This window comes from Lactuca saligna, chromosome 9 (genome assembly GCF_052625555.1).
Source record: "Lactuca saligna cultivar CGN05327 chromosome 9, ASM5262555v1, whole genome shotgun sequence".
Classification (NCBI taxonomy): domain Eukaryota; kingdom Viridiplantae; phylum Streptophyta; class Magnoliopsida; order Asterales; family Asteraceae; genus Lactuca; species Lactuca saligna.
In genome coordinates this window covers 61,040,774-61,067,500 of record NC_136425.1, presented here as the reverse complement: position 1 = coordinate 61,067,500, position 26,727 = coordinate 61,040,774, and the positions used below count along the sequence as shown (strand labels likewise).

Genomic DNA, 26,727 nt, shown 5'->3' with positions numbered 1-26,727 from the left:
GCATGCATGAAAACCTAATGTAAAGTAAGGTTTTATTTTTATTAAATATTTTCAGCTTTTAGACTTGATCCTTGGTAAAGGACATTCCATGCTTTTACGACGTGCAGAGCTTAAAACATTGGTCGATATGCATGGAAATGAGGTACACTTTATATATATCCAATCAAATTCGAATATATAATTAATAATTAATATATGATAAATTAATTAACAAAATCAAAATTATTATTTTATTTAGGCGGGGAAAGGTGGAGAATTAACACATGATGAAATTACTATCATTACCGGAGCCCTTGATTTAGCACAGAAAACCGTCAAAGATGCCATGACACCAATATCCGAAATATTTTCCCTCGAGCTCTATTCTAAACTCAACGAGTAACTAATTACTTTTTTGAATAATTGTTTTTTTCTTTTTATAAAATAAAGTTGACATATTTTAATTTCTCAGGGACACTATGAGTTTGTTATTAAACAAAGGGCATAGCCGTGTTCCTGTGTATCTAGGAAGACCAGAAAATATAATTGGTCTTCTTTTAGTAAAAAGTTTAATCAAATTTCGAGCTGAAGATGAAGTTCTAATTAAGAATCTCAGTATCCGGAAAATCCCAAGGTACAATTTGTGATGGCCTAAAACCATATTTTTATTTGCTGCGAAAGTTGTTCAACTAGCTATAAATTAAAGAAAAAGTAAAAATAAAAATACAGACTGATGTTTATACACTACAACATTGTTCTTCATATATTCTTGAGAAAATCTTAACTTTTTTTTAATCAATTTGGTTTTAAAGGTTTTTTTTTTGTTGTTGAGGAGATATTCAAAAATCGTTTTTATAGCAAAAAAAGTTTCATAGTGTGAGAATGGAATTCCACAATAAAAGAAGAGATTTTTGGAAAAACAATGTAAAAATAAGAAAACACTAAATGCAGAAGACCATTTCGCATCAAATACAAATAGTGATGTTCACCTCAATGTGAAATTGGTGGCTCTTTCAGAAAAAGTTAAATATATAATTATGTTGTGAAAAGTCCTCTTTAATATACTTTTTGAAAAAAAAAAAGATAAATTTTATAAATTCATTATATATTTCCAAAAATTAGAAAAAGCTAAATCTAACCGATGAAATCTAATCGTAGATGAGCCTAATTATGGGCTGATATTACATAAAAATAATTAAAAAAAAAAAAAAAAAAAAAAAAAATCAAATTTGGCCATTAACAACACTACAACAAAGTTGATATAACCAAAAGAAAAAAACTCATAGCAAAGAATTGAAATCTCATAGCTAAACATAAATAGTTATACAATTTGCTACAAAATTGACAGTCACATTCCGTATTAATTTTCCTTATAACAATTTTTTTTGCTACACAATCAACAAATAACAAATATGTTCCGTAGTAAATTTCGTAGGCATATTTCATAACAAATTACCTAGCTTTATTCTCCTAACAAATTCCATAGCAACACATCACTAGAAGATTTTGTTAGCGTTTTACATATTTATATAGTAAATTACATAGGCATATTTTCCGAGCAAACTCTATAGGAATAGTTACATAGGAAATTCCATAGGTATACTTCCTAGCAAATTTCATGGATATTTTCGTAGCAAATTTTATAGACATATTTTCGTAGCAAATTATGTACCCATATTTTTGTAGCAAATTCCATAGATATTTTTCAGTAGCAAATTTTGTAGGCATATTTTTATGACAATTTTTCATAGAAAATTCTGTAGCTAAATTTTCTTAGCAAATTTCATAGTAGTATTTAATAGAATATATATATATATATATATATATATATATATATATATATATATATATATATATATATATATATATATATATATATATATATATATATATATATATATATATATATATATATATATATATCAATTACATCATACCAATAAATGAAAACACAATTAAGAAAAATCAAAACAAAAGTTATAATAGAAAGGAAAATAAAGATTCTTTGATACGTCAAAAAATTAACCTAATTCAAAACATGGTTACCTGAAACTCATCCCATTAGATTAACTTCGTCTCGTTGCTTAAACTTGCTCGATCATACCTGTTTGGATCTACTCGTTTGATAAATGATGAATGAATATTGGTAGAACAATGGTATGATGATAACAACTTACAAATATAAAGTTTAGCGACATAGTTATATGATTAATCTCAATGTAGATAAATATATAAAGAATTTACATTACTTATTTTCCCAAACTCTAATACGCTGCTTGCAGTGCAAACTCATCAAGTCTAAGTCCATTTGTGATTTTCTCATCTTGTTTTTCAAACCTTAAATAGCTTATACTTATGTTACTGAATCAGAGCTAAATCTTAACCTATACCCTCAAAACTGTAGCCCATTAAGGCCCATTTGCGATTTCATGTCATTTTTTTTTTTGTTTTTGTAAAATAATTAATGGTTTAACTATATTTGTCGAAACTTCTAGTTTTTAAGATTTTCTCTTGTAATCCACTTTACATTTATTTGACAGGATACATGAATGTTTACCGTTGTATGAGATGCTAAATTTGTTTCAGAAAGGACAAAGCCACATGGCAGTTGTTGTAAGAAGTAAAACTGCTCTCAATACACTTAACAATTCCTCAGGCCAACTGTTAACTCAGATTAAAGTAGAAAAAAAAGGTCTCTTAATTTTATTTTAATTGAAAGCCTATATATAACACATGAAATTATTAATTTATTATATAATACTAACTAATAATAATTTCTGAATCTGTATCACAGGTCAAAATACAAAACTGAGCATTTACAGATCTTCGAGTGATCCTACATCTCAAAATCTTGCACCAGATCAAAATATTTCAAGTGTTCTAGACTCATTCTCGGATCCAGAAGAAGAAATTATTGGTCTTATAACAATGGAAGATGTTCTTGAAGAACTTTTACAGGTTCACTATTACACTACCATCAAAATAATTACTTTTATCACATTTGTTTAAATATTTAATGAATTTCATGTGTCATGTATCATTTTAAATGTGAAGGAACCTATTCTCGATGAAAGGAACGAATATGTTGATGTAGACAACATGTAAGTATTTTGATTTGTAGTTTATTATAAGAGATCTATTATTATAAATAACTTTAAAAACATTGCATTAACACACTAGAATAATCCTAATAGTAGAAAAACATAAGTCTCCAAAGAGAAAGATTCACCATATGGTTAATTATTGCAATTTCATAGACAAATTTCTCAAACCTATTACACCTATAATTTCAAAAGATTTAATTCAAACTTTTCATTACACTCTAAAACAAGAGAATAAAAGAAAAAATTTAAATACTTAAAATGTACTTAATTGGATCACTTTATACAAAACCTTTTCTTGGCTCTTTTTATAAACATGAAGCCTATTCCACCTTTTGATAATCTACCAAATGTGGGACAAATTATTAAAAAAACAATTTTGTAATAACAACATTGCATAATAATTAATGCTATTGTTTGTTCTCATTATTTTCTTTTATATTCAGAATGAAAATAAACATACTTCCATCCACGTTAAGATCAGGGGCATCATCAGCATCTAATTATGATTGGAAAACTTTGGTCTCATCTCCACTTATGTCATCACCAATTTCTTCACATCATCAAACTTCTGCAATAACCTCACCTATTTCGCCATTTATCCAGTCACCCTGCAAAAAGCCAGCATCATATACTTCACCTACAAAGTCTACACCAAATTCTCCATTGGGCCAAGCCAGCAGCTCGCCATCTTCATATAAGGTGAGTCTAAGTTTCTGTATTATAACTCTTTTATGTAGTAATTACTATGATAATTATGATATGATCTTATGGACATTACAAATGTCATGCAGGTCTCAAGGAAATCATATGAGAAGCTCGAAAAACCTAGTAATAAGTAGTTCTTCAATTTCTTATACTCTATCACCTTATAAATAAGTGCATAAGCTTCGAGAAGCTTTGTTTTTTCTTCTTTCGTTAACCTTACGTGGATGTTAATAACATGGTCGGAACACGACTATTGAAACTAGGGGGTGTTCTAATATCAGAATAATTTAACTAATGTCAAAATCACGAGTTAACATTATCTATTATCACACTTTAAAATAATGTCTAATGTTATAGGGGCGGAACCAAAAAATTTGATTGGGGGTTTGGGTTAGGAGAAACAATGGTTTGATTAATTACGGTATAAATTAGGTTTGATTTTAACAATCTTATATATTTATATTATATGTTATAGATTGGGAATGATACACTTTAAGTGATATGCATCCGTTGGTAAATCAAAAATTACAATTCACTCGTGTCCAAATTTATGGAGGTGATTGATGTTTTATATTGTTCTTTACGAATCTTTATTTTTATTTTTAAATCTATTCACTAAATGTTTATTCGTAATCTTACATAAAAGTAACAAAAATTTAAACAAGTAACATACAAATGAACTAAACAAAACATTTATAAATAGACAAGCCATTAAACATGAACGGGACAAATTTTTATATATATAAAAAAACAAATACACAAGTAAAAAGAATTAACAATTAACACATAAATGACAAATCAATATCAATAAAATATATCAATTTAAAAGTCATAGAGAACCACATGATGGCTATCATCTAGGTGTGCAGAAAATTTATAATAAAAAACAAATATAAAAAATAATAGTTTATAAGAGGATAAATAAATGTCTTGGCATTAGTACTAGTTATTACCATCGATGAAGAGTGAGAGAGAAACTCACAGATGCTGCGAGAGAATAAGCTCCACAACTGATGTTGCCGGAGACCAATGACAACTATAGAAAATCGAGGCCGGCGAGAGAAAGAGTTAAGGAAAATATCCACAAACGCAAAGATCTTTAAATGGCTAAGGGGAGGAGGAGATTCCAAGAGCCTCAATCTGAGACGATGAGACCGGAGACGTGAACCATAGTGGCAATGATCAAACACGATTTGTGGTAGTTTTCTCTAGGCTATTTTTTAATAGATCTATCAAGATGTGGTGTATTATGATTGAATGCCTTCAAATATTTCGTGGACTTTTTAGAATTTTTGGATAGGATTTCGAATGGGGATAATGACTTAGGAGGGTAATAAGGTTTCCAGCTTGTTTGTGTTAGGTCACTAAGGTATTTTTTGTGCGTATTAGACCAATATGGTTGTTATTACCGTTTAGAAATAGTCCTTTTACCGGTTTTAACGGGTAAAAAGGACTATTTCTAAACGGTAATAACAACCATATTTGTCTAATACGCACTAAAAAAACCTTAGTGACCTAATACAAACAAACTGGAAACCTTATTACCCTCCTAAGTCATTAACCCTAATTATTTAGAAAACATGCTTACTAATCAATGTGACATGATTTGTTTGACTGAAAATAGTTGCTTCCATTTAAACTTATCTCACAACTCTTCCAGAACTTCTAAGTCCAAAAACTCATATGATTAATGATCTTCATAAATTAAATATGTAACATTTATTAATAACTTCTTTTTTGTCATTTAAATGTTTACATGAACACATCTATATGTACAAAAACAAAATCTCACTTTGATACCTCCCATCAATGTCTACATTTGATAACGAATGGAAATGTAAAACCAACAGGGACTAGTAGAGGATGTCTATTATCAATTATTTTATAAAAAGAAAAACCACAACCTGAACTAAGAAACTGAAGTTGCAAAATGAATAAAAAAATCAGCACATAAACAAATACATACATACTATATACAACACATAAACGGAAGTTTATAAAGCATAAACTTAATGACAGGAAAAGTAAAAAACTTAAAGGAGACTTTATAGAAAAAAAGATCACCCTTACTTGCCACAAATGGTTGAAGACATCAACAAGAAGATTAATCTGACCATAGAATCTACATGTTGTCTGATCATGACTTCAGTAGATGAACTACTGAAACGTAAGAATTGCAATTGAACTCTATTATCATTTGAAAAGGGAATTAAGGTTCCAGAGAAGACGACGAAGGGTCAAAAATTTTTTTGGACCATTTCTCGATTTGTGTGTGTCATCCTTGCACAGGGGCCATGCTAATCTTCTCTGTATTGTTCCAATTTTATCGGATGTCCCCAAAGGGACGACTATAGATGAAGAGCTTCGCCATATAGAGGGGTAGCAGGTTATATGGAACGACGCGAGTTCTAAACGAAGTAGTTTACTATTGATGGTCATATATTCTCAATGTCTTTAAAATTAGGGTTAACGACTTAGGAGGGTAATAAGGTTTCCAGTTTGTCCGTATTAAGTCATTAAGGTTTCTTTGTGCGTATTAGACCAATATGGTTGTTATTACCGTTTAGATTAGTCCTTTTTACCCGTTAAAACCGGTAAAAGGACTATTTCTAAACGGTAATAACAACCATATTGGTCTAATACGCACAAAAAAAAACCTTAGTGATCTAATACGGACAAACTAAAAACCTTATTACCCTCCTAAATTCTTATCCCTATTGTGATATATTTAAGAGTTTATAATAGATTTTATTTGATTTTTTCTAATAGATTCTTCAAATAAAATGCATCACTTCTTATTTAGTTCCTATTTTTCCTATATAGTTCCTATTTTTCTGGGTGTTATGCTTAAAACTTATCGTCGTCCCCTTTCTTTTTCATATGCAAATGGGTATAAAATGTTTTATATGGTATGAGCTATAATGGACTGTACACAAGTTGGCACGGCTGAACAACATCAAGCCCCTGTACTGTCTCCACCACTGAATGTTATTATATAATTCATAATTTTATAAAATTGACCACTAATGTCATATTATTAGAATGGGGAAAATATAATATTTAATAATGGTTTTTAGTGTGTATAAAGAGTTTGGTAGGAGTTTTTACTATTTATTTGTTTGGTATTTCTATCTAAAAATGATTAAAATCGTATCATATTATAACTCTTCCAAAATATAGTAAAGATTCAAAATAAGCTTTTCTGTATATAGAGATTTTGCGTTTGACATCATATTTTAACATTTACATTTTACCATTAATTTTTTCTGGTATAATAGTTTTCATCATTCATATTTTTCAATTAAATTGTTGATATTTTATAAGTTGAGATTTTGGTCCTTAATATTATTTAAAGTTACGTTTTTGGTCCATTACATAATTTTATTTTATAATTTTCGTTCTTAATAATTTCTTTAAGATACACTTTCAAGTCTTATTTTCGTCTGATTCCTCCATACATAATTATTTGGATTCAAAATTTATTTTGACACCTTTATGGTCACTTAATATGGTATACTCATCACTATGGTATATGCTGACTGTTGATATTTGTAGATCACATTTTATATTCAAATGACAAAAGAATTAAATGTGTAACGTCCCAAAAATATAGTACAAAAATTTTATTTTTAATTTAAGTAAAAGAGTATTCCAATCATCAACCATACATCTCAGATAAAACAAACACATCAAATATCATAAAATCAGAGTGAAATGTCAAGTGTGGAATCCATGTGGTGTGTGCAATGTAGTCACCCCGAGGTTTTTCCTTTGAAACCGGAAGTACCTGAAACATAAACTAAAAACCGTAAGCACAAAACTTAGTGATTTTCTCAAACTACCCCATACCATACATAATAAATCACATACTGGGCCCCCGCCCTACATTAGGCCTCACCCGACATCACTCCCCGCCCGACATCGAGCCCCGCTCTGTTTATAGATATGTTATTCTCAGGCCCCGCCTATCACTGGGCCTTGCCGACTGTACACATACAACATATATCACATAATCATGCTAACACATATAATGATCATAAACACTAGCATATGTTCTAGTCCTCAGGCCTCGCCCGACATTGAGCCCCACTCAGTATACATAATAGCACATAACACATGCATGGGTCACGTAGACTCCTAACATCCTAGCATAATCAATAAGGGTCGGAATTGGTGTCTTGACCCGCTAAACCCAGTGAGGAAACTCAATTCGAAAGTTGAATCTCACTAAAAGAAATTCCTAGCTGCTGCCCTGACGACTCCCCGAGCTATCAGTACAAAATAACACCCAGTTAACACTTGGGTTCCAATATATAGTCAACAATCCATAATTAGCGTATAATGACTATTTTACCACTAGCCTGGCTTGAATAAAAAATGAGGTCCAAATCCATAAACCAAAAGGCCCAAAACCAATTAATCCACTAAGGCCCACTTATCGTCTAATTTTCTAAATTGGGCCCAACCCCCATATGTGCCTTACCCTAAAGCCCAATAATATTCCTTATCCCAAAAGCTTGATTTTAGATGGCCCAAAAGGCCCAAATTAACAAGGTCCAAGGAAGTGGCCCAACCAAGGCCCAAAAGATGTGAAGCCCAAACTGACTGAGTATGCATGGCGTACTTAGCTATACACTAAGTGTACTTGCTGCATGGCTTGTATGTTGCGCGTACTGGCTTGTATGTCCAACGTACTCCTTCATTAAGACATTTCTTCCATTAAGCTCTTAATGCTTAAATCTAATGGTCCAAAACATAGATCTGAATCCCAAAGAGTATCTAGAACCATAAAGTCACTGACTTGGTGACTTTGCATGCCCCAAAAGATCCCGACTTTGATTAAACTTGTGAGAGTGTTGAAATATGAACCCCATCTTGTTTCTCCCGCTCGAACAAGTGTAGTCTCTTGATTTAACCCTCTTCCGATTTCAAGTTCACCACTACACAAGCCTTTTTGCACCCTTTCTCTTGCTTGTTCTAGTAGTAAGTCTTTTCTTTTACACGAGGCACAAACAACATTAACTACCAACATAATTTGCTAAAAAAAGTCACTAACACCATCATGTTTCTTTGCTACAACCACAATTACTAATTCAAAATGGTGTGCAAAGCAATGTACATAAAAAGCTATATCATTCTCTTGTAATATCAAAGCTTTCAAACCATTGAATTCTCCTCATATATTTCTTGCCCCATCGTAACCTTGTCCTCTTATCTATTAAAATTTAAAACAATTAATATATATTAAATTTGAATTGAAATAACAAAAAAGTAAAGAATAAATTACCTGACTAAAACTCAACTTATTACTCGTAAGTACTTCATTTATGGGATTTTTGAGTGTCAAAGAGGATGTATCCTTTACGTGCACTAGTCCTATGAATCTTTCTTTCACAAAGCCAAGACTATAGACATAACGCAAAACAATATCCATTTGTTCCTTTTTTGAAACATCACTAGATTCATCAACTAGTCAACCAAAGATATCTTGACCAATCTCTTCACGAATACTCAAAAGTACTTGTTGTGCAAAACATTGCACAAGTTCTTTTTGAATATTAGGGGAAATTAATTGATTGTTTTTAGGAGCATTTTCTAACTTATTGTTGAAAATATCTTCACTAGTCTCTCGAATGGCTTTTAACACTTCGATGTAAAGCCCTCTATTTTCCGAGTTAACCGACTCGTCATGACCACGAAACGGTAAACCGGTTTTCAATAAAAGTTTAACAACAATAATAGAAACACGTAATCGAGCTTTATATTTATGTTCCTCCGCTTCGGTTTGCCTCTTTAAGACTACATTACTAGCTTGTTTTTCCCTCATCAAAAACTCAAACTTTTCTTTTTCTTTGTTGTGAAAACTATCAACACCACCCATATGAGTCAGAAATGCATCTTTTTTTTTATTCCAAGTATCAAAACCTTGGGAAACAAATTCATATCTCCCTCCTTTTTGTCCCATGAGGTCTCCATACACATAACAATATAAACAATATGCACTATTCTTTTTCACACTATATTCCAACCAACAAAGTCATCAAACCATGAAGGAACGAATCTTCTAAATCTATCACCTATTTTTTATGGGAAACTTATGTGCCCTTACTTGACAAGGTCCTTGAAGAAAATACACTCTTCTTACTTCATCTCTTATATTTGATTTGTAACTTGTAATCTTTGGCCTATCTGACGGGTCCTTTGGAAGATCTTTCAAGTCAACATTATCATTAGGTTGGTTAGAGCATGGTGTTTGTGGAGTTGCATTAGAAATGAAAGGGATTGATTGATTGGTGATTGGTGTTTGTGGAGTTGCATTAGAATTAGGAACGGAAGGGATTGATTGCTTGGTGATTGGTATTTGAGAACATTCTTCACCACATTCTTCACCACTTTCATTAGGATTAGGTCTTTGTGTTTTGGTAAAAAAACCACTTAGTTTAACCTATAAAAACATAACAATTACACCTAATCAAACAATGACTTCAATAAAACAAGTTGTTTTCACCTAATCAAACAATAAATTCAATAAAACATAACAATTTCACCTAATCAAACAATAAATTCAATAAAAAAACATAGCAATATAACCTAGCAAACAATATAACTTCAATAAAACAAATCAATTTCACCCAAGCCAATCAATAACTTCAAAAAAAACATATCAATTTCTAATACCTAAATGAATTGGTAAAACTTACTTGCTTCATTCCAGGTCTTTGAAGTCGATTTTGTTAACCAAGAAAGTAGAAATCGAAGAAAATATTGAAGTCGATTTTGTTACTTGCTTCACCCGACTGGCCGATTGTTGAATGTTGATACTTGATCGATCGAACAATGAAGCCAAGCCAGGAATGATGAGTTGGTGAAGGATTGTGAGAACAGAACAGGAGGTCATCGACTGATTCTGTAGTTAACTCGTTATTTATTATTTTTTTCCTTTCTTGTACTGATAATACATTTACTCAAGTAGGATCGGGCTATTTTTTTTTACAAGCAATCAGCCCAATTGCTAATTTATCCAAATAATTTTTATTTTGGGCTTTAGCCAATTGGGCTATTAGATAATAACTGATTAAAACATTGGGCTCATTATATTTTTTTTTCATTTGGTAATTCTTGATAGAGTGAAATTTTTTTAACGTAGTTGCACAAATTTTTTTAGTAGCTGCACGATTTGTTTTACGTAGTGGCACAATAAGAATTTTTTTTTTTAAAAAAGGAAAAATTTTATACTACGTGCGCGGAAGCTAGGTGTTTTTGGTGCCACACTGGGCACCTAACTAGGACCACCCCTGACTTTATGACTCTAGGACCAATAGAACACCAAGAGTAGCAACTTTAAGCTCCAGAAATGATAATAAACCACAAGATCTCATCTATGGGACCAAAAAGGGTCTAAAACTAAAAAAAAGGAGATCTAAGCAATAACACAACAAGTTTAGAGATTTATACCTCAAATGAGTGCCAAAGGATGTTGATAACCCGGATCTACAAGCTCCCACTCTTCCAATGAAGCTTTAAAATTATCTCCTTCCTTCAAAACACCAAAAACACACCCAAAAGACCTTCTAAGCTCAAGAGCACTCAACAATGGAGTCAGGGTTTCGAGTATAGGGCTAGGAGGACAAGGAAGCTGAATAAATGAGGGTTTCATTCCCATAAGGATGATTATATAGTGGCCAACCCTAGAAATTAGGGTTTTCAAAAGTCATTACGTACAACCCGTATACACTTCTATATACCCAACGTGCACCTTCATATCCCCTATCAAGTCTTTGCATGAGTACGCTAAGCTTAATACTGTTGGATAAGGTGTCTAAGTCCATAACTATTTCTGGTATGTACTTGACCCGACCCGGCATGGTCCATTTGGGTTGCATGGCATCATGCAATTGGATAGACTAAATGAGAGAAATAACACTTGGAGATTATTAATATATTATAAGTTCTAATATATTAATAATATTATTTGATTAGTTTGATCAAGAATTAATTTAGAATTAATTATGTGATCAAAAGATAACTAATTAAATATATGGGTTGATTATGTAAATCATCCATATCTTGTATAGTGGGCTAAAAGGCTCCATGGACTATCAAGTTGGGTTCCACCCATAGGATGCTCCATGGGAGTTACAAACCCATGGGTCATGGAAATGAAGAGTCATGACACATTAGGGTTTAACCCTAGATGTGTCAACACTATATAAGTAACATGTTCTCCACCTAAAATCGGCTACACTAAGAAACAAGAGGGCTTGGCCGATTTTTGAGAAGTGTGTGTTCTCTCATAAGTTCTTCCAAGAGCATTTGGTGTTGTGTGAAGCATTTGAGGCATCACACTTGGGGTGCTAGGCTCACAAGGTTTCAAGGAACACAAACAACAACAAGGTAAGTTATTCTATCTATACTTTATGTTAAAATTGTTCCCCATGTATTCTAGATAGGAATATAACCTTGGAATTCAACTTTGCATGATAATTAGACAAACATAGATCCAAGGTTATTAGGGTTGCATGTACACTTAGGAAGTGTTAGAATGCTCAAAACCAATCAGTGGTATCAGAGCCTAGGCTTGTTTGCTCTTATTTGTGCTTAAAAGTTGAAAAAAGAATCGAAAATCTTGCTGTCTGCGAATGGACTCGTCGAGTTCATGAGTATCTTCAACCAACTCGGCGAGTGAGTTCATGCACTCGGCGAGTAGGGTCGACTGATTGCAGAATTTTGATTTAGTTGCTTGAAATGAATTAGAAACATTACCCTAAACTGTTTTGGTAATTGAAAACTTGTTTTTGGTGGTGTAATGTCTTTGCTAATTCATTTACAAACAACTAGTTATCAAAATTACAAAGTTTTAAATGTAATTTTTTGATTGTGTTCATATTCATGTTCTTGTTCTTATGATGTTTTAGATGATCATAGGAATTATTTGTAACCTATGTGGTAGATTAATTCTTGATCATAATGTGTTTTAATGGAGTCCATAACTTATCCTTAAGTTATGGAAAACCAAGAGTCACACTTGAATTAAAACCATTAAAAACACAAGAGTTAGAAAAATGAAGAGTCTTCATTTTATTACTCTATTAAACTTATAAGTTACAAGAAATGAAAAGTTTTGAAAGTTACAAAACTTGCCCTCAAGTATTGGAACAAGTAAAGTTAAGTTAAAACTTTAAGTTCCAACCCCTAGAATTTTAAAAGTTAAAATTCAACCCTTATACTTATATTATGATGATTTAATAATTATATATATATATATATATATATATATATATATATATATATATATATATATATATGTATGTATAAGAATAAAGTCGTCTTACCGCTAGTACGCCTCATTCACGAAGCCGGTCTATAAGGTGGGTATCAGGTTGTTGCCTATAAAATGGTGACTTAATGGGTGTTTACTCTCACCCACCGCTTGCTTGACTAGTGGAGGGTCGTTAGCCGAACGGGTAAGACAAGGACTTATAAATTCTCATTCAAAGTATGATGAATATAATAAAGTAACTAAATGTTTTATTAAATTCCCAATCTTAGGTACTTTAGGAAAATGTGAATAAGGTGCTAATCCATGAAATTACACTTTACACTTTGTCTAAGTTGTTGGTGGAGCGTGTGTGGTTAACCGGCACACTAACTTGGACTTAACAAGGTAGGTAAAGGGTGACTTAAGGTTTATTATAGTATCGGTGGAGCGTGTGTGGTTTACCGGCACATCGATTGAGTGATAAACTTTAAGGGTACCAAGTGATTTGCATGGTTACTTCACACCTCGTTTTGTGATCCTCGGTATCCCAGTCACAAAACTTGGAGGGCACTCTCAAGATTGAAACATGCCTTTGAAAAGTTCATTGGATCTCAAAGAATCTAGGAATTTCTAAAACCAATAAAAACTAAATATCTAATATTTCGGTTTTCGTGGTGGAAATTGGTGAATCGTCATTCACCTACCTTTCAAATATGGTATAGCTTAGATTACGGCATACCTCTTCTAAGTTATATTATATTGTGATTGGATCCTAGCCTTAATATTACATTTGGGTGTTTTATTAAGGACTCTCTTATATCTACACTAAACTTGTTCTTCTCTTTCAGATGTCTTCAAATAATGCTTCTGGCTCGAATCCTAATGGCTCCTTTACTCTTATGAGTTTGTGTGGGAAAGTCACCTTTGATGGATCCAACTTCAATAAATGGATCAGAAACATCAGGATGATTACCCGCTACGAGGACAAAGAATATGTCCTTGACAAGGAGCTTAAGGAAATTGATGAGTCCACTGCAACTCCCCAGGAGATCGCTGACTTTCATACTCATGAAAGAGATGCAACCAAGGTGGCTTGCATCATGTTGGCCACAATGACAGCAGAACTCCAAAAGTCCTATGAGGATTTCTGCCCTTATGAAATGCACCAAGATTTGATGGAAAGATACCATCAAAGTGCACGACAAGAGAGGTACGAAGTCATCTGCTCCATGATAACAACCATGATGAAGGACGGAGATTCCGTCATGAGCCACATGCAGAAAATGCAAAGGTATGTGGATCGTTTGCTGAAGCTTAATGTGAACTTCCCTGAGGAGCTTGCAATAGATATCATTTTGCACTCCTTACCATCGTGCTATGATCAATTCCACATGACATATCACATGAACAAGGAAGTGGTCACCCTCAGCAAACTTCAAGGACTTCTCAAGACCGCAGAAACAGGTCTTAAGGGGAAGTCGGTTGCTATCACTCCTACTCCAGACTCAACTCCGGTCTTGGCAATTGGGCAAAGTCGAGGGAGGAAGAGAAAGAGATCTTCGAAGGGTACCAAGGCTCGGACCCTTGATGGCTCTTCTTGAAGTGGAACCAAGAAAGGTTTCATTACTCCTTCTTCTGACCCAAAAGAGGCTGAATGCTTCTATTGCCATGAAAAAGCTCATTGGAAGCGGAACTGCCCAAAGTACCAGCAGGATGTGAAGGATGGGAAAGTCAAACCCAACCATGCAGGTATTTACACTATCATTTCTAATAACTCACCCTATTCGAAATCTTGGGTCCTTGATACCGGTTGCAGTATTCATATTTGTTGTGACTTGCAGGGACTAGGAAGAAGTGAGAATGTGGAGCAAGGAAGAATAAACTTAATCATGGGGAATAGGAAAGTTACACCTGTCACCAAGATTGGAGTTTATACTTTATCGCTAAGTAGTGGGTTAAATTTAGATTTGAATAAATGTTGTTATTCGCCAGAAATGGCAAGAAATATTATTTCCTTTCATGCATTGTACAAACAAGGTTTCACCTTTTCGTTTGATAATGAAGTTGGTTCGATTAATGCTTTCTTTAATAATGTTCTTTATTTTAAAGCATTACCTTGTGATGGTGTGTATGAAGCTATATCTATTGTAGATAACTTAGGAAATAATGTTCTGTGTATTGATTCTACTAATAATAATAACTTGGATAAAGCATCATTATGGCATTGTCATCTTGGACATATAAGCAAGAAACGCATATGCCAACTCCAAAAGGATGGAGTCTTGGAGTCATTTGACCTAAAGTCAAATGATATTGCGAATCATGCTTACTTGGAAAAATGACAAAGTCACCCTTCACAGGCTCGTGTGAAAGGGGTGAAGGTTTGTTGGACCTTATACACACGGATGTGTGTGGGCCATTCAAACATGCCACAAGGGATGCTAATCGTTATTATTTGACTTTTACTGATGATTACAGTAGATATGGATATGTCTACTTAATCAAGCATAAGTCAGAGACTTTCGAGAAGTTTAAGGAATTTAAACAGGAAGTCGAGAATCAATTGGGCAGGAACATTAAGATGCTTCGATCCGATCGGGGTGGTGAGTATCTTAGTTCAGAGTTCCTCGACTATCTAAGGGAATGTGGGATTGTCTCACAATTGACACCTCCCAGGACACCGCAGTTGAATGGTGTGGCTGAGAGGCGTAATCGAACCTTGTTGGACATGGTTCGTTCCATGATGAGTCGAGCTTCGCCACCAATCTCATTCTGGGGGTATGCCTTAGAGACTGCCCCCCATATCCTTAATCTAGTCCCTACAAAGAAAGTTGCTAAAACTCCTCACGAGATGTGGACTGGTAAAGTACCTAAACTAGACCACATCAAGATTTGGGGTTGCGAGGCTTTCGTGAGACGCGAGACTCATGATAAGCTCGAACCCCGAAGCGAGAGGTGTATTTTCATCGGCTACCCACAACAATCCTTTGGTTACCTCTTCTACAGACCTAGTGACAATGTGGTCTTTGTAGCAAGAAGAGGAGTCTTTCGAGAAAGAGAGTTTATAAGCCAAGGAGACAGTGGGAGGCAAGTTGATCTTGAAGAAATTCAAGAGTCAAGTGGTGAAGGAACTTCAAACTCTAGCCCTCAACTTGAGGAGGAAACTCCTGTTGAGCCAATTGACGAATCTGTACCTCTGAGGCGTTCCACGAGAGTTAGGAGTGCACCTGAGCATTACTATGGATTCCATATTACTGCAGAAGGTGAGACACTTATTAGTGATGGGACACTAGTAAGTCAAGATGACCCTAACAGCTACGAGGAAGCCATGGCAGGCCCCGAGTCTGCTAAATGGAAAGAGGCTATGGATAGCGAGATACAATCCATGTATGACAATCAAGTTTGGAACTTGGTTGAGAATGTACCAGGTCGAAAGACTGTAGGGTGCAAATGGGTCTTCAAGAAGAAGACCGACATGGATGGTAAAGTACACACTTATAAGGCTAGACTGGTTGCAAAGGGCTTCTCTCAAATTCCTGGAGTGGATTATGATGAGACCTTTTCTCCGGTAGCCAAGATTAAGTCTATTCGGGTTCTGTTAGCCATAGCCGCATTTCATGACTATGAAATTTGGCAAATGGATGTCAAAACCGCTTTCCTTAATGGGAAGTTGGCTGAAGATGTTTACATGAGTCAGCCAGAGGGTTTTGTCAGCAATGAGTACCCTAATAGAGTGTGTAAGCTTGAGAAGTCCATTTATGGATTAAAGCAAGCACCTCGCAGATGGAATCTTTGCTTTGATGAAAAGGTCAAGGAATTTGGCTTTTCTAGGAGTGAAGATGAATCTTGTGTGTATGTCAAGGCTAGTGGGAGTATAGTTAGCTTTTTGGTATTGTATGTGGATGACATACTACTCATAGGAAACGACATTCCAACCCTGCAGGAAGTAAAGTCCTGGCTTGGAAAGTGTTTCGCTATGAAGGACCTTGGTGAAGCTGCCTATATTTTGGGGATAAGGATCTTCAGAGATCGGAGTAAAAGACTAATTGGACTTAGTCAAAGTACCTACTTGGAGAAGGTGCTGAAGAGATTCAGCATGCAAGACTCCAAGAAAGGAGAGTTGCCCATCCAGAGTAACGCCAAACTGAGTAAGACACAAAGCCCTAGCACTGAGGCTGAGATAGCACAAATGAGTCGAGTACCTTATGCTTCGGCTGTAGGATCGATCATGTATGCTATGACGTGTACTCGACCTGATGTAGCTTTTGCCCTGAGCATGGTTAGCAGGTTTCAGGGGAACCCTAGCAAGGCACACTGGACTGCGGTAAAGAATATTCTCAAGTACCTACGAAGGACTAAGGACTAGGTCCTTACCCTCGGTGGGAGTGATGACTTGAGAGTTATAGGGTATAGTGATGCTAGCTTCCAGACTGATAGGGATAACTTCCGCTCTCAGTCGGGCTGGGTCTTTACCCTAAATGGAGGAGCAATTTCTTGGAAGAGTTCCAAGCAAGAGACAGTGGCAGATTCTACTTGTGAATCAGAGTATATTGTAGCTAGCGAGGCGGCAAAGGAGGCATTATGGCTGAGGAACTTCATTGGAGACCTTGGAGTTGTACCAGCTATTAAAGAGCCAATGGAAATTTTCTGTGATAGTGAAAGTGCTGTTGCCTTAGCCAAGGAACCAAGGGATCACGGGAGATCCAGACACATCGACAGAAAATACCATTTCATCAGACATCAGATCGAAGAAGGACTCCTCGTGGCAAAGAGGGTATCATCAGATGAGAATCCGGCAGATCCCCTCACGAAGGGACTGACTCGGGTTAAGCATCTCCAGCATGCTCGGAGCATAGGGCTGAAGGATGATACTAGATTTAGTAGTTAGATAACCTCGAAATTTGTAAAGTGTAATTGACATTTGATGATGAATAAAAGTGTTTTATTTATGAGTAAAGTGTTGCTATCTCTTGTCGATCGTTTACTATATTTCTTTTGCATGTTTTGACTTCCAGAATAATTTTGTTTGGTATAACATATTATTCAAACCTCCACAGTCGGTCATATGTCGGAAGTAGGTATGAATCAAGACTGTCATGTTTGGTTGTAGAGGTGTTGGACAAGGATACAACAATCATGAGTGCTCATAAGTTCTGAGCATTGGACTCAACCCACGCTCACTGGAATCACTTCATGGAATTCTATCTCGAGTGATCGTGAGACGGTAATATCATATAAGTCTTTAAACCTAGAGATATGATTTGTTACTTACAAGTTGGTTATGCATTGATTGTACGAAAAATGCATTGGTAACTCGATGTTATAAATCGCGCTCTTGTGTGCAATTCAATGAGTAGTAGAACAAACATATGAGTCGAAGTTTATCTGTTCCTTCTTGGATTAGAAGCTGATATCTGGGCCCCTCGATGATTTTGTTTTGACCTATGTACCGGGCCCGGTCAGAACTAAAATTGATGTGTTCAATGAAGTTCTTTGTCAAACAAATCAGAAATCGAGAAACAAATTGTTGGACAATAAGTAAGACATTGTTCCATGTATTTGTCCGACTGATATCTAGAACAGAGGATTATATGATCACTTATCTTAAATGGCGTACCATCATCTTCTCAGTTTCGAGAAACCTTGTAAAGAGCTACGATTGCCGATCGGTTCCTGAAGTCATACTTGCAGTAATAGTTATTAGACTTATCCAAGTGGGAGACTGTTGGATAAGGTGTCTAAGTCCATAACTATTTCTGGTATGTACTTGACCCGACCCGGCATGGTCCATTTGGGTTGCATGGCATCATGCAATTGGATAGACTAAATGAGAGAAATAACACTTGGAGATTATTAATATATTATAAGTTCTAATATATTAATAATATTATTTGATTAGTTTGATCAAGAATTAATTTAGAATTAATTATGTGATCAAAAGATAACTAATTAAATATATGGGTTGATTATGTAAATCATCCATATCTTGTATAGTGGGCTAAAAGGCTCCATGGACTATCAAGTTGGGTTCCACCCATAGGATGCTCCATGGGAGTTACAAACCCATGGGTCATGGAAATGAAGAGTCATGACACATTAGGGTTTAACCCTAGATGTGTCAACACTATATAAGTAACATGTTCTCCACCTAAAATCGGCTACACTAAGAAACAAGAGGGCTTGGCCGATTTTTGAGAAGTGTGTGTTCTCTCATAAGTTCTTCCAAGAGCATTTGGTGTTGTGTGAAGCATTTGAGGCATCACACTTGGGGTGCTAGGCTCACAAGGTTTCAAGGAACACAAACAACAACAAGGTAAGTTATTCTATCTATACTTTATGTTAAAATTGTTCCCCATGTATTCTAGATAGGAATATAACCTTGGAATTCAACTTTGCATGATAATTAGACAAACATAGATCCAAGGTTATTAGGGTTGCATGTACACTTAGGAAGTGTTAGAATGCTCAAAACCCATCAAATACTTGGTACACCCTGCATACTCGCTTCACATCTTGTACGCTAAGCGTACCTTGTGGTACGCCCCATGTACAACTCAAGGACTAAATTGGACAATTAAATAATACAGGGACAAAAGGGAAACTTACCAAGATTCAAGTGTTACAATTCTCCCCCACTTGAATCATACTTCGTCCTCGAAGTCCACTTCCTTGAATAACTATGGATAGTTCTCTCTCATATCATCCTTGGGCTCCCAAGTCCACTCTGACCCATTACGGTGCAACCACTGCACCTTCACCAACTTTACAACCTTATTCCTCAAGGACTTCATCTTCCGATCCAAAATTGCCACCGGTCTCTCAATATAATTCAGGCGGTCATCCACTTGAATATCCTCCAACGGTACAACTGTGGAATTATCCAACAAACACTTCTACAACTGAGAGACATGAAACGTGTTATCAATATGATTGAGTTCTTCTAGAAGATCTAGACGATATGCAACCCGTCTACCCGATCCAAAACCCTGAAGGGACCAATATACCCGGGGCCCACCTTGTCCCACTTCTTGAATCAGATGACACCTTTCTAAGGTGACACCTTCAGAAGAAAGATGTCTCCTACCTGAAACTCCAATTTAGACTGGTGCCTATCAGCATAACTCTTCTGCCGACTCTGAGCTATCTGGATCCTGCTTTGAGCCTGCTGAATCAACTCAGTGGTCTTGAGTACCACTTCAGTCCTTCCCATGATTCGATGACCGACCTCACCCAAACAAATCGGGGTCCTGCATTTCCTCCCACTGAAAAACATTAAAAGGAGGTCGATCAATGCTAACGTGATAACTATTGTTTTACGAAAGTTCTACTAACGGAAGATACATATCCCAACTCCCACCAATATCCAACACACAAGCACGTAACATATCCTCAAGAGTCTGAATAGTCTACTCAGTCTGACCATTGGTCTGCGGATGAAATGTTATACTAAAATGGAGACGAGTGCCCAACTCGTCATGAAACTGTTTCAAAAATCAAGAAGTAAAGCGAACATCCCTGTTCGACACCACCGATACCTGCACCCCATGACGTGCCACCACCTCCCTGAGATAAATCTCGACCAATTTCTCTATAGAAATACCCTACTAGATTGGAATAAATGCGCTCTCTTGGTCAAACAATCCACGATGACCCAAATAAAATCCACTTCGCGCATAGTCCTGGGAAGCTTTGTGATAAAATCCATAATGATGTCTTACCATTTCCATATGGTAATCTCCAATGGCTACATCTTGCCATGAGGTTGCTGATGTCCGTCCTTGGCTTTCCTGCAAGTTAGGCACCGCTCGACATACCATGCCATGTGCCGCTTTGTAACGCCCGTGTTTCTGGGCTTGCTATTTTTAGCAATGTAATAGTCTAGGTTAACCTTTGTAACTAAATTTGAAATAATAAAAATGTATTATTTGTGAATTATGTGATTTATGTGTTTATTTTCTTGATTTTTATAATTTAATGAATTAAGAATAAAATAAGCGTCAAAATTATAGTGTGAGATAAGCCCGACATCTTTGCATAAAGTTGTTATGGTTGAAACAAGGATTCCGGAGATATAAGGAATGCCAAAATCCGAGTTATAACGAAGAAGTTATGACCTGTCGAAGTTTTGCGATAGAACCGGCACGACGCCGAGTGACGTAAAATATGAATTTAAGATAGAGCGATATTTAGCCTTAGCGATCTAAACAAAAGTCGTAGATTTGGTTAAACCGAGAGCGTGCATAAAAGGAACGCCCAAATCTGACTTCGTATGAGGAAGTTATGATTTTGTGAAGTTTTGACATGGCAGTATGCAGCCCGAATACTCGATTTGAGATCGAGCGGTTTTTAGCCAAAACAATCTAAATGAGAATCGAAGATCTCTTTGTTAGTAGCGAAACGATGACAAGTTAGGCGGGAACGGACGTCAGACGAAGAAGTTATGAATTTATAACGAAGTGCTTCTGTCCCGGCCTTCCAAAAATAAAAAATAAAAATAAAATTCAAAATAAGCCAATGGAGTCTAAATGAAAGTTGTAGAGTATGGTCTGACCTTCGCGTGGATATAAAGAACGTCGAAAACGGAGCTCGTATGCGAAAGTTACGCGATTTAGAAGTTCGACGAGTCAATTACGCCCCGCATAATTTGAGTACGCCCAGCGTACTCAGTCGGATGCAACTTGTCTGACCGATACTCGAGTGCCACCAGTCGACGTACGCCCCGCGTAACTCGAGTACGCCCCGCGTATTGAGTACGCCCTGCGTAATTTTAGGTTACGCCCCGCGTAATCCCAGACCCTCAGCCTATAAATAGAACTCGGATTCAGCCATTTTCTCTTGTTCAAACTCTTCCCTCTCTCTATGTTTTGCCTCGATTTGCGTGCCAATCATATCCCGAAGCCCCGGTATCATTACCGAGCCCCGAAGCAAGATCCGAAGCCCCGAGGATCCCGAAGAGCGTTATTCCCGAGCTGAAACGCTGCCCGCGAGGAGCCCGGTTTTGTGAAGATCTTCCAGATCTACGGAGAAACACCTTTTCTGCAAGCCGTAGTGCTGCCCGATCATCTTCTGATCAAGTGAGTGTGTAGTTATTTTCATTCCAACGCAATATTATGAAGTATTTCCTATAAAATACGTGTTATGTGTATATATTTGGTTGTTATACGTGTTAGTGTATATTCACTCTCTTCTATCTTATAGATCTGATGTATTCTCTATGAAATACGTGTTATGTGTGTATGCCTCATCTGTTATGTGGAATATGTATTGCTTAAAGCATGTTATACAGGTTTTTAAACAATGTATAAAAATGTATATTTTTATCTACTAATATGTTGGGTAGAACATGGGTAGGTAATTGGTGTGTAATAAACAGATGAGAGGCCTCGGTGTTATTGGTGTTATTCTAGTCATTCAGCAGAGTATGGATGACGACCACAGACTATTCTAGACTGTCCTGTGGAACACTAGCAGGCTCATTACCTGTAGGTGTTGTGAACGACGTGTTCACCGGTGTACTCTATCCCCCACATGGTTGCCTTTAGGACACTTATTGTTGAGGAAACCCCTCTGCAGTGATGTCCGTCCCGATGAAAAATCCTGAAATAGGTTCCTTATAATAGACGTTATTTTTAGGAACGTAAGATGAGGATAACGGGAATGGATAATCGGGTTTATTGTTGATTGTTGAAATTAAATATAATTATTGTGGGTTGAAAACCCTATATGCTCACCAGGCTCCCAAGCCTGACCCACTCAGTTGATTTATTTTACAGGAAGTGGCGCAAGAGCTTAAGATGGGCGAACATCAAGTTGTTTTGTTTACAAGTCTGTATATGTATATATTTGTTGAATGACTTGTAATGCTATCGTTTATGCTTTATGATCTGTATCGGAACATGACATCCCGACTTTTGATTATGAAATGAAATCATATTTCTTTATGAAATGTTTTGATAAATATCTATTTTATCATGTTTTGTTTTTGGGAACAAATTCCGCATCTCTTTTAAAATTAAAAGGATTTACTCTGAAAATTATTTTAAAAAGCATAAATGAAATCGGTCTTTTCTGACCGAGATTTTGGGGATGTCACAGTTGGTATCAGAGCATTAGTTTAAGCGAACTAGGAATTTGTAGGATTTCTAAACTTAAACTTAGCATTCTAAGTGGAGATTGCGAGGTGTGTGTCTGTTGGATTTTAGACACAAGCACTAGTTTATTTTAGGAAAGTTGCCTAAAATGCTTTTATGTGCTAAATGTTATATGTTGTCATATATGATATTATTTGTTCGGATCTACAGTTTATTGCCAACCGGATCTGAAGGTTTATGTGTTTAGGATTCTAAGCATATATGTACGATATTAGAACTAGCATGTAATCGTTTGGAGTAATAAGGTGAATCTATTCGGTGTATAGATCAAAATGGTGAGAACAAGAAGCGGAGTTGGAAATGCTGATGAAAACAGGAATCAACCGCCTGTAAATCAACAAGTACCTGTCGTAGCTGCTGCACCTGAGCCGATAACAATGGCTGGTGTACAAATGATGATTCAAATGATGTTGGATCGTCAGATGGAAGAAACAAGACGCCTGCTTAGGCAGAATCGTGAAGAACCGTCAATTCAAGCGGAAGAGCCCGAGGAGAATGGAGGGCAGTCTGAAGGAGAAAACTTTAGTGGGATCATTGGTCAAGACGAACAACTAGTGGTTAGACGCAATAACCAGTATGGAGGAAATGATGGTCGTGGGTGCAAGTATAAGGATTTCATGGCATCCAAACCACCATGCCTATCCGGAAGCCCGACGCGGGTGCAAGTTATGGACTGGGTCTCTGAAATGGAGACTATGTTTGAAAGTTGCGAATGCAGCAACAAGCAGAAGACCGCTCTTGCGATCCCTCTGCTAAAATCTGGCGTGTTGAGTTGGTGGAAGCTGTTAGCTGACTCTATGCCCAAGGGAGAAGCAAGTAAAATGTCTTGGGAAGACTTTGTGGAACAACTGAAGCTACAATACTGCTCCGAGCAGGACCTTCTGGAAATCAGTAATGAGTTTCAGAATTTGAAGAAAGGGAAATTGAGCGTTACTGAATATGCTACAAGTTTCACGGAAAAGATGAAGTTTATCCCATATTTGGTGCCAACAGAACTCTCTAAGGTCAACAAGTTTGCCCTTGGACTACCAACGGACTATGGTCCAATGGTTAAGCAAGCAACCACATTGAAAGCCGCCATCTGGGCTGCTAGAAATGTTGAGACCCAGATCAAGGAAAAAGGTCTGGAAAGGTCAGAGGTTGGTGAGAAAAGGAAAATCGATGGATTCTCAGCGTCCAACAAGAAAAGTAAATTCTCGAAGTCTAGTTCGAGAGGAAGTGGAGGAAAGGTAGAGGCGAAATGGTGCGACAAGTGCAAGAAGAAGCATCATGGGAAGTGTGGCGGGGAAACCACATGCTTCAAATGTGGAAAGCCAGGGCATTATGCCAACAACTGCACCTTCACCAAGAATGTTTGTTATGGTTACGGTGAGGAGGGGCACATCTCAAGAGATTGTACGAAAAAGAAGGAAGCAGCAAGACCCAACATTCCGCCAATGCCAAAGGCGAGAGCATTCCAGATGACACTGGAAGCTGCTAAAGATGAAGCTGATGTCGCTTCTGGTACCTTTCTCGTTAACAATTTGGATGCCCAAATTTTATTTGATTCTGGAGCCAACTACTCCTTTATATCACATGATTTTGGTAGAAAACTAGCTTTGCCTATTGTGAGACTAGATAATGCTTTATTAGTTGAAGTTGCTAGTGGCAAGTTTGTACCTGTTAGCCATCGTATGAAAAACATTTTAATTGATTTGAATGGGAGTAAGTTCCACGAGGAATTATTACCTATAGAACTTAATGGTTTCGACATTGTTTTGGGAATGGATTGACTTAGTGCCAATGATGCCGAAATTTTATGCAAGAAGAAAATAGTGAAAGTGAATCCGCCTGGAAAGGAATCGTTTATGGTGTATGGAAATAAACGCAGAGTAAATTCTGGAATCATTTATCTAATGAAAGCCAGAAAATGTTTGACCAAGGGGTGTACATCATACTTAGCATTCGTGATCGATCCTAAGAAGGAAAAGAAGGTGATGCAGAATATTCCTGTTGTGTGTGATTATCCGGAAGTATTTCCCGAAGATCTTCCTGGATTACCGCCCGATCGACAAGTAGAATTTCGTATTGACTTGTTGCCCGGAACAACGCCAATTGCAAAAGCACCTTATCGATTAGCACCGACGGAGATGAAGGAGCTGATGATGCAACTTCAGGAGTTATTGGACAAAGGTTTCATTAGACCTTGTTCATCACCCTGGGGAGCTCCGGTGTTATTCATAAAGAAGAAAGATGGAAGCATGAGGATGTGCATTGATTACCGAGAGCTGAATAAGGCAACAATAAAGAATAGATATCCGTTGTCGAGGATTGATGACCTATTCAATCAACTACAAGGTTCAAGTTATTTTTCAAAGATCGATCTAAGGTCAGGATATCATCAGCTAAAGGTGAAAGAGCAGGGTATAGAGAAGACTGCGTTCAGAACTAGATATGGACACTGCGAGTTCTTGGTTATGTCGTTTGGACTAACCAATGCTCCGACAGCATTCATGGATTTAATGAATAGGGTTTGTAATCCGTTCCTTGATAAATCCGTGATAGTGTTCATAGACGACATTCTGATTTATTCAAAAAGCCAGGAGGAGCATGGCAGACACTTGCGAGAAGTGTTAGAAGTCTTGAAGAAAGAGAAGCTGTATGCTAAGTTCTTCAAATGTGATTTTTGGATTCGTGAAGTCCAATTCTTGGGTCACGTGGTCAACCAAGAAGGGATAATGGTTGATCCAGCAAAGATTGAAGCTGTAATGAAGTGGGAACAACCGAAAAGTCCCACGGAGATTCGAAGCTTTTTAGGATTAGCCGGATATTACCGAAGGTTTATCCAAGGCTTTTCTTCGATTGCTACTCCATCGACAGCTTTGACCCACAAAGGAGCTGCTTATGCTTGGAGTGAGAAGCATAAAGAAGCATTCGAGAAGCTAAAGAAGAAACTATGCGAGGCACCGATACTTTCTCTACCCGATGGAGTTGAAGACTTTGCTGTTTATAGCGATGCGTCTGGGGTTGGATTGGGTTGTGTTTTAACCCAAAGAGAAAAGGTGATAGCATATGCGTCTCGACAACTGAAAGAGCATGAAAAGAACTACCCGACTCATGATTTGGAGTTGGCAGCGGTAGTTTTCGCTCTGAAAATATGGAGGCATTACCTCTATGGAACGAAGTGCAAGCTTTTCACTGATCATAAGAGTCTCCAATATCTCTTCAATCAGAAGGAATTGAATATGAGGCAACGACGTTGGCTAGAATTACTTAAAGACTGCGACTGTAAGATACTTTACCACCCTGGTAAAGCCAATGTTGTCGCTGATGCTCTCAGTCGGAAAGTCAATCTTGAAAGGAGAAGGCCAAGAGCGTTGAGAATTGAAGTTGTCTTGACTATTTTGGAAAGTATAAAGAAAGCTCAAAGCGAAGCTTCTGAGAAGAATGACCGAAAGGAGGAACGTTTGGGCAAAACGTTGGTGTTCGGTGTAAACAGTCACGGACTGAAGGTGTTCCAAGATCGGATTTGGATACCTAAGACAGGAGG

At 36.5% G+C, this 26,727-nt stretch overlaps 1 protein-coding gene and 1 non-coding gene across 2 annotated transcripts in view; one reads left to right on the top strand and one right to left on the bottom strand.

Annotated features, from left to right (window-relative positions):
• LOC145017162 (CBS domain protein with a domain protein (DUF21)) overlaps positions 1–5,058 on the top strand; it is an 8,826-nt gene extending 3,768 nt beyond the window's left edge. Inside the window, exons 5-12 of the mRNA XM_078975237.1 lie at positions 56–142; positions 239–378; positions 452–613; positions 2,520–2,671; positions 2,774–2,937; positions 3,034–3,080; positions 3,527–3,782; positions 3,875–5,058. Of these exons, the coding sequence (XP_078831363.1) occupies positions 56–142; positions 239–378; positions 452–613; positions 2,520–2,671; positions 2,774–2,937; positions 3,034–3,080; positions 3,527–3,782; positions 3,875–3,922 (1,056 nt within the window). The 3' untranslated portion in view covers positions 3,923–5,058. The remainder of the gene's footprint in view (positions 1–55; positions 143–238; positions 379–451; positions 614–2,519; positions 2,672–2,773; positions 2,938–3,033; positions 3,081–3,526; positions 3,783–3,874) is intronic.
• Positions 5,059–6,027: 969 nt separating this feature from the next.
• Positions 6,028–6,134, bottom strand: LOC145018982 (U6 spliceosomal RNA). The gene has a single exon (XR_013667302.1). It is a non-coding gene; the product is annotated as a U6 spliceosomal RNA (small nuclear RNA).
• Between the last annotated feature and the right edge of the window lie 20,593 nt (positions 6,135–26,727).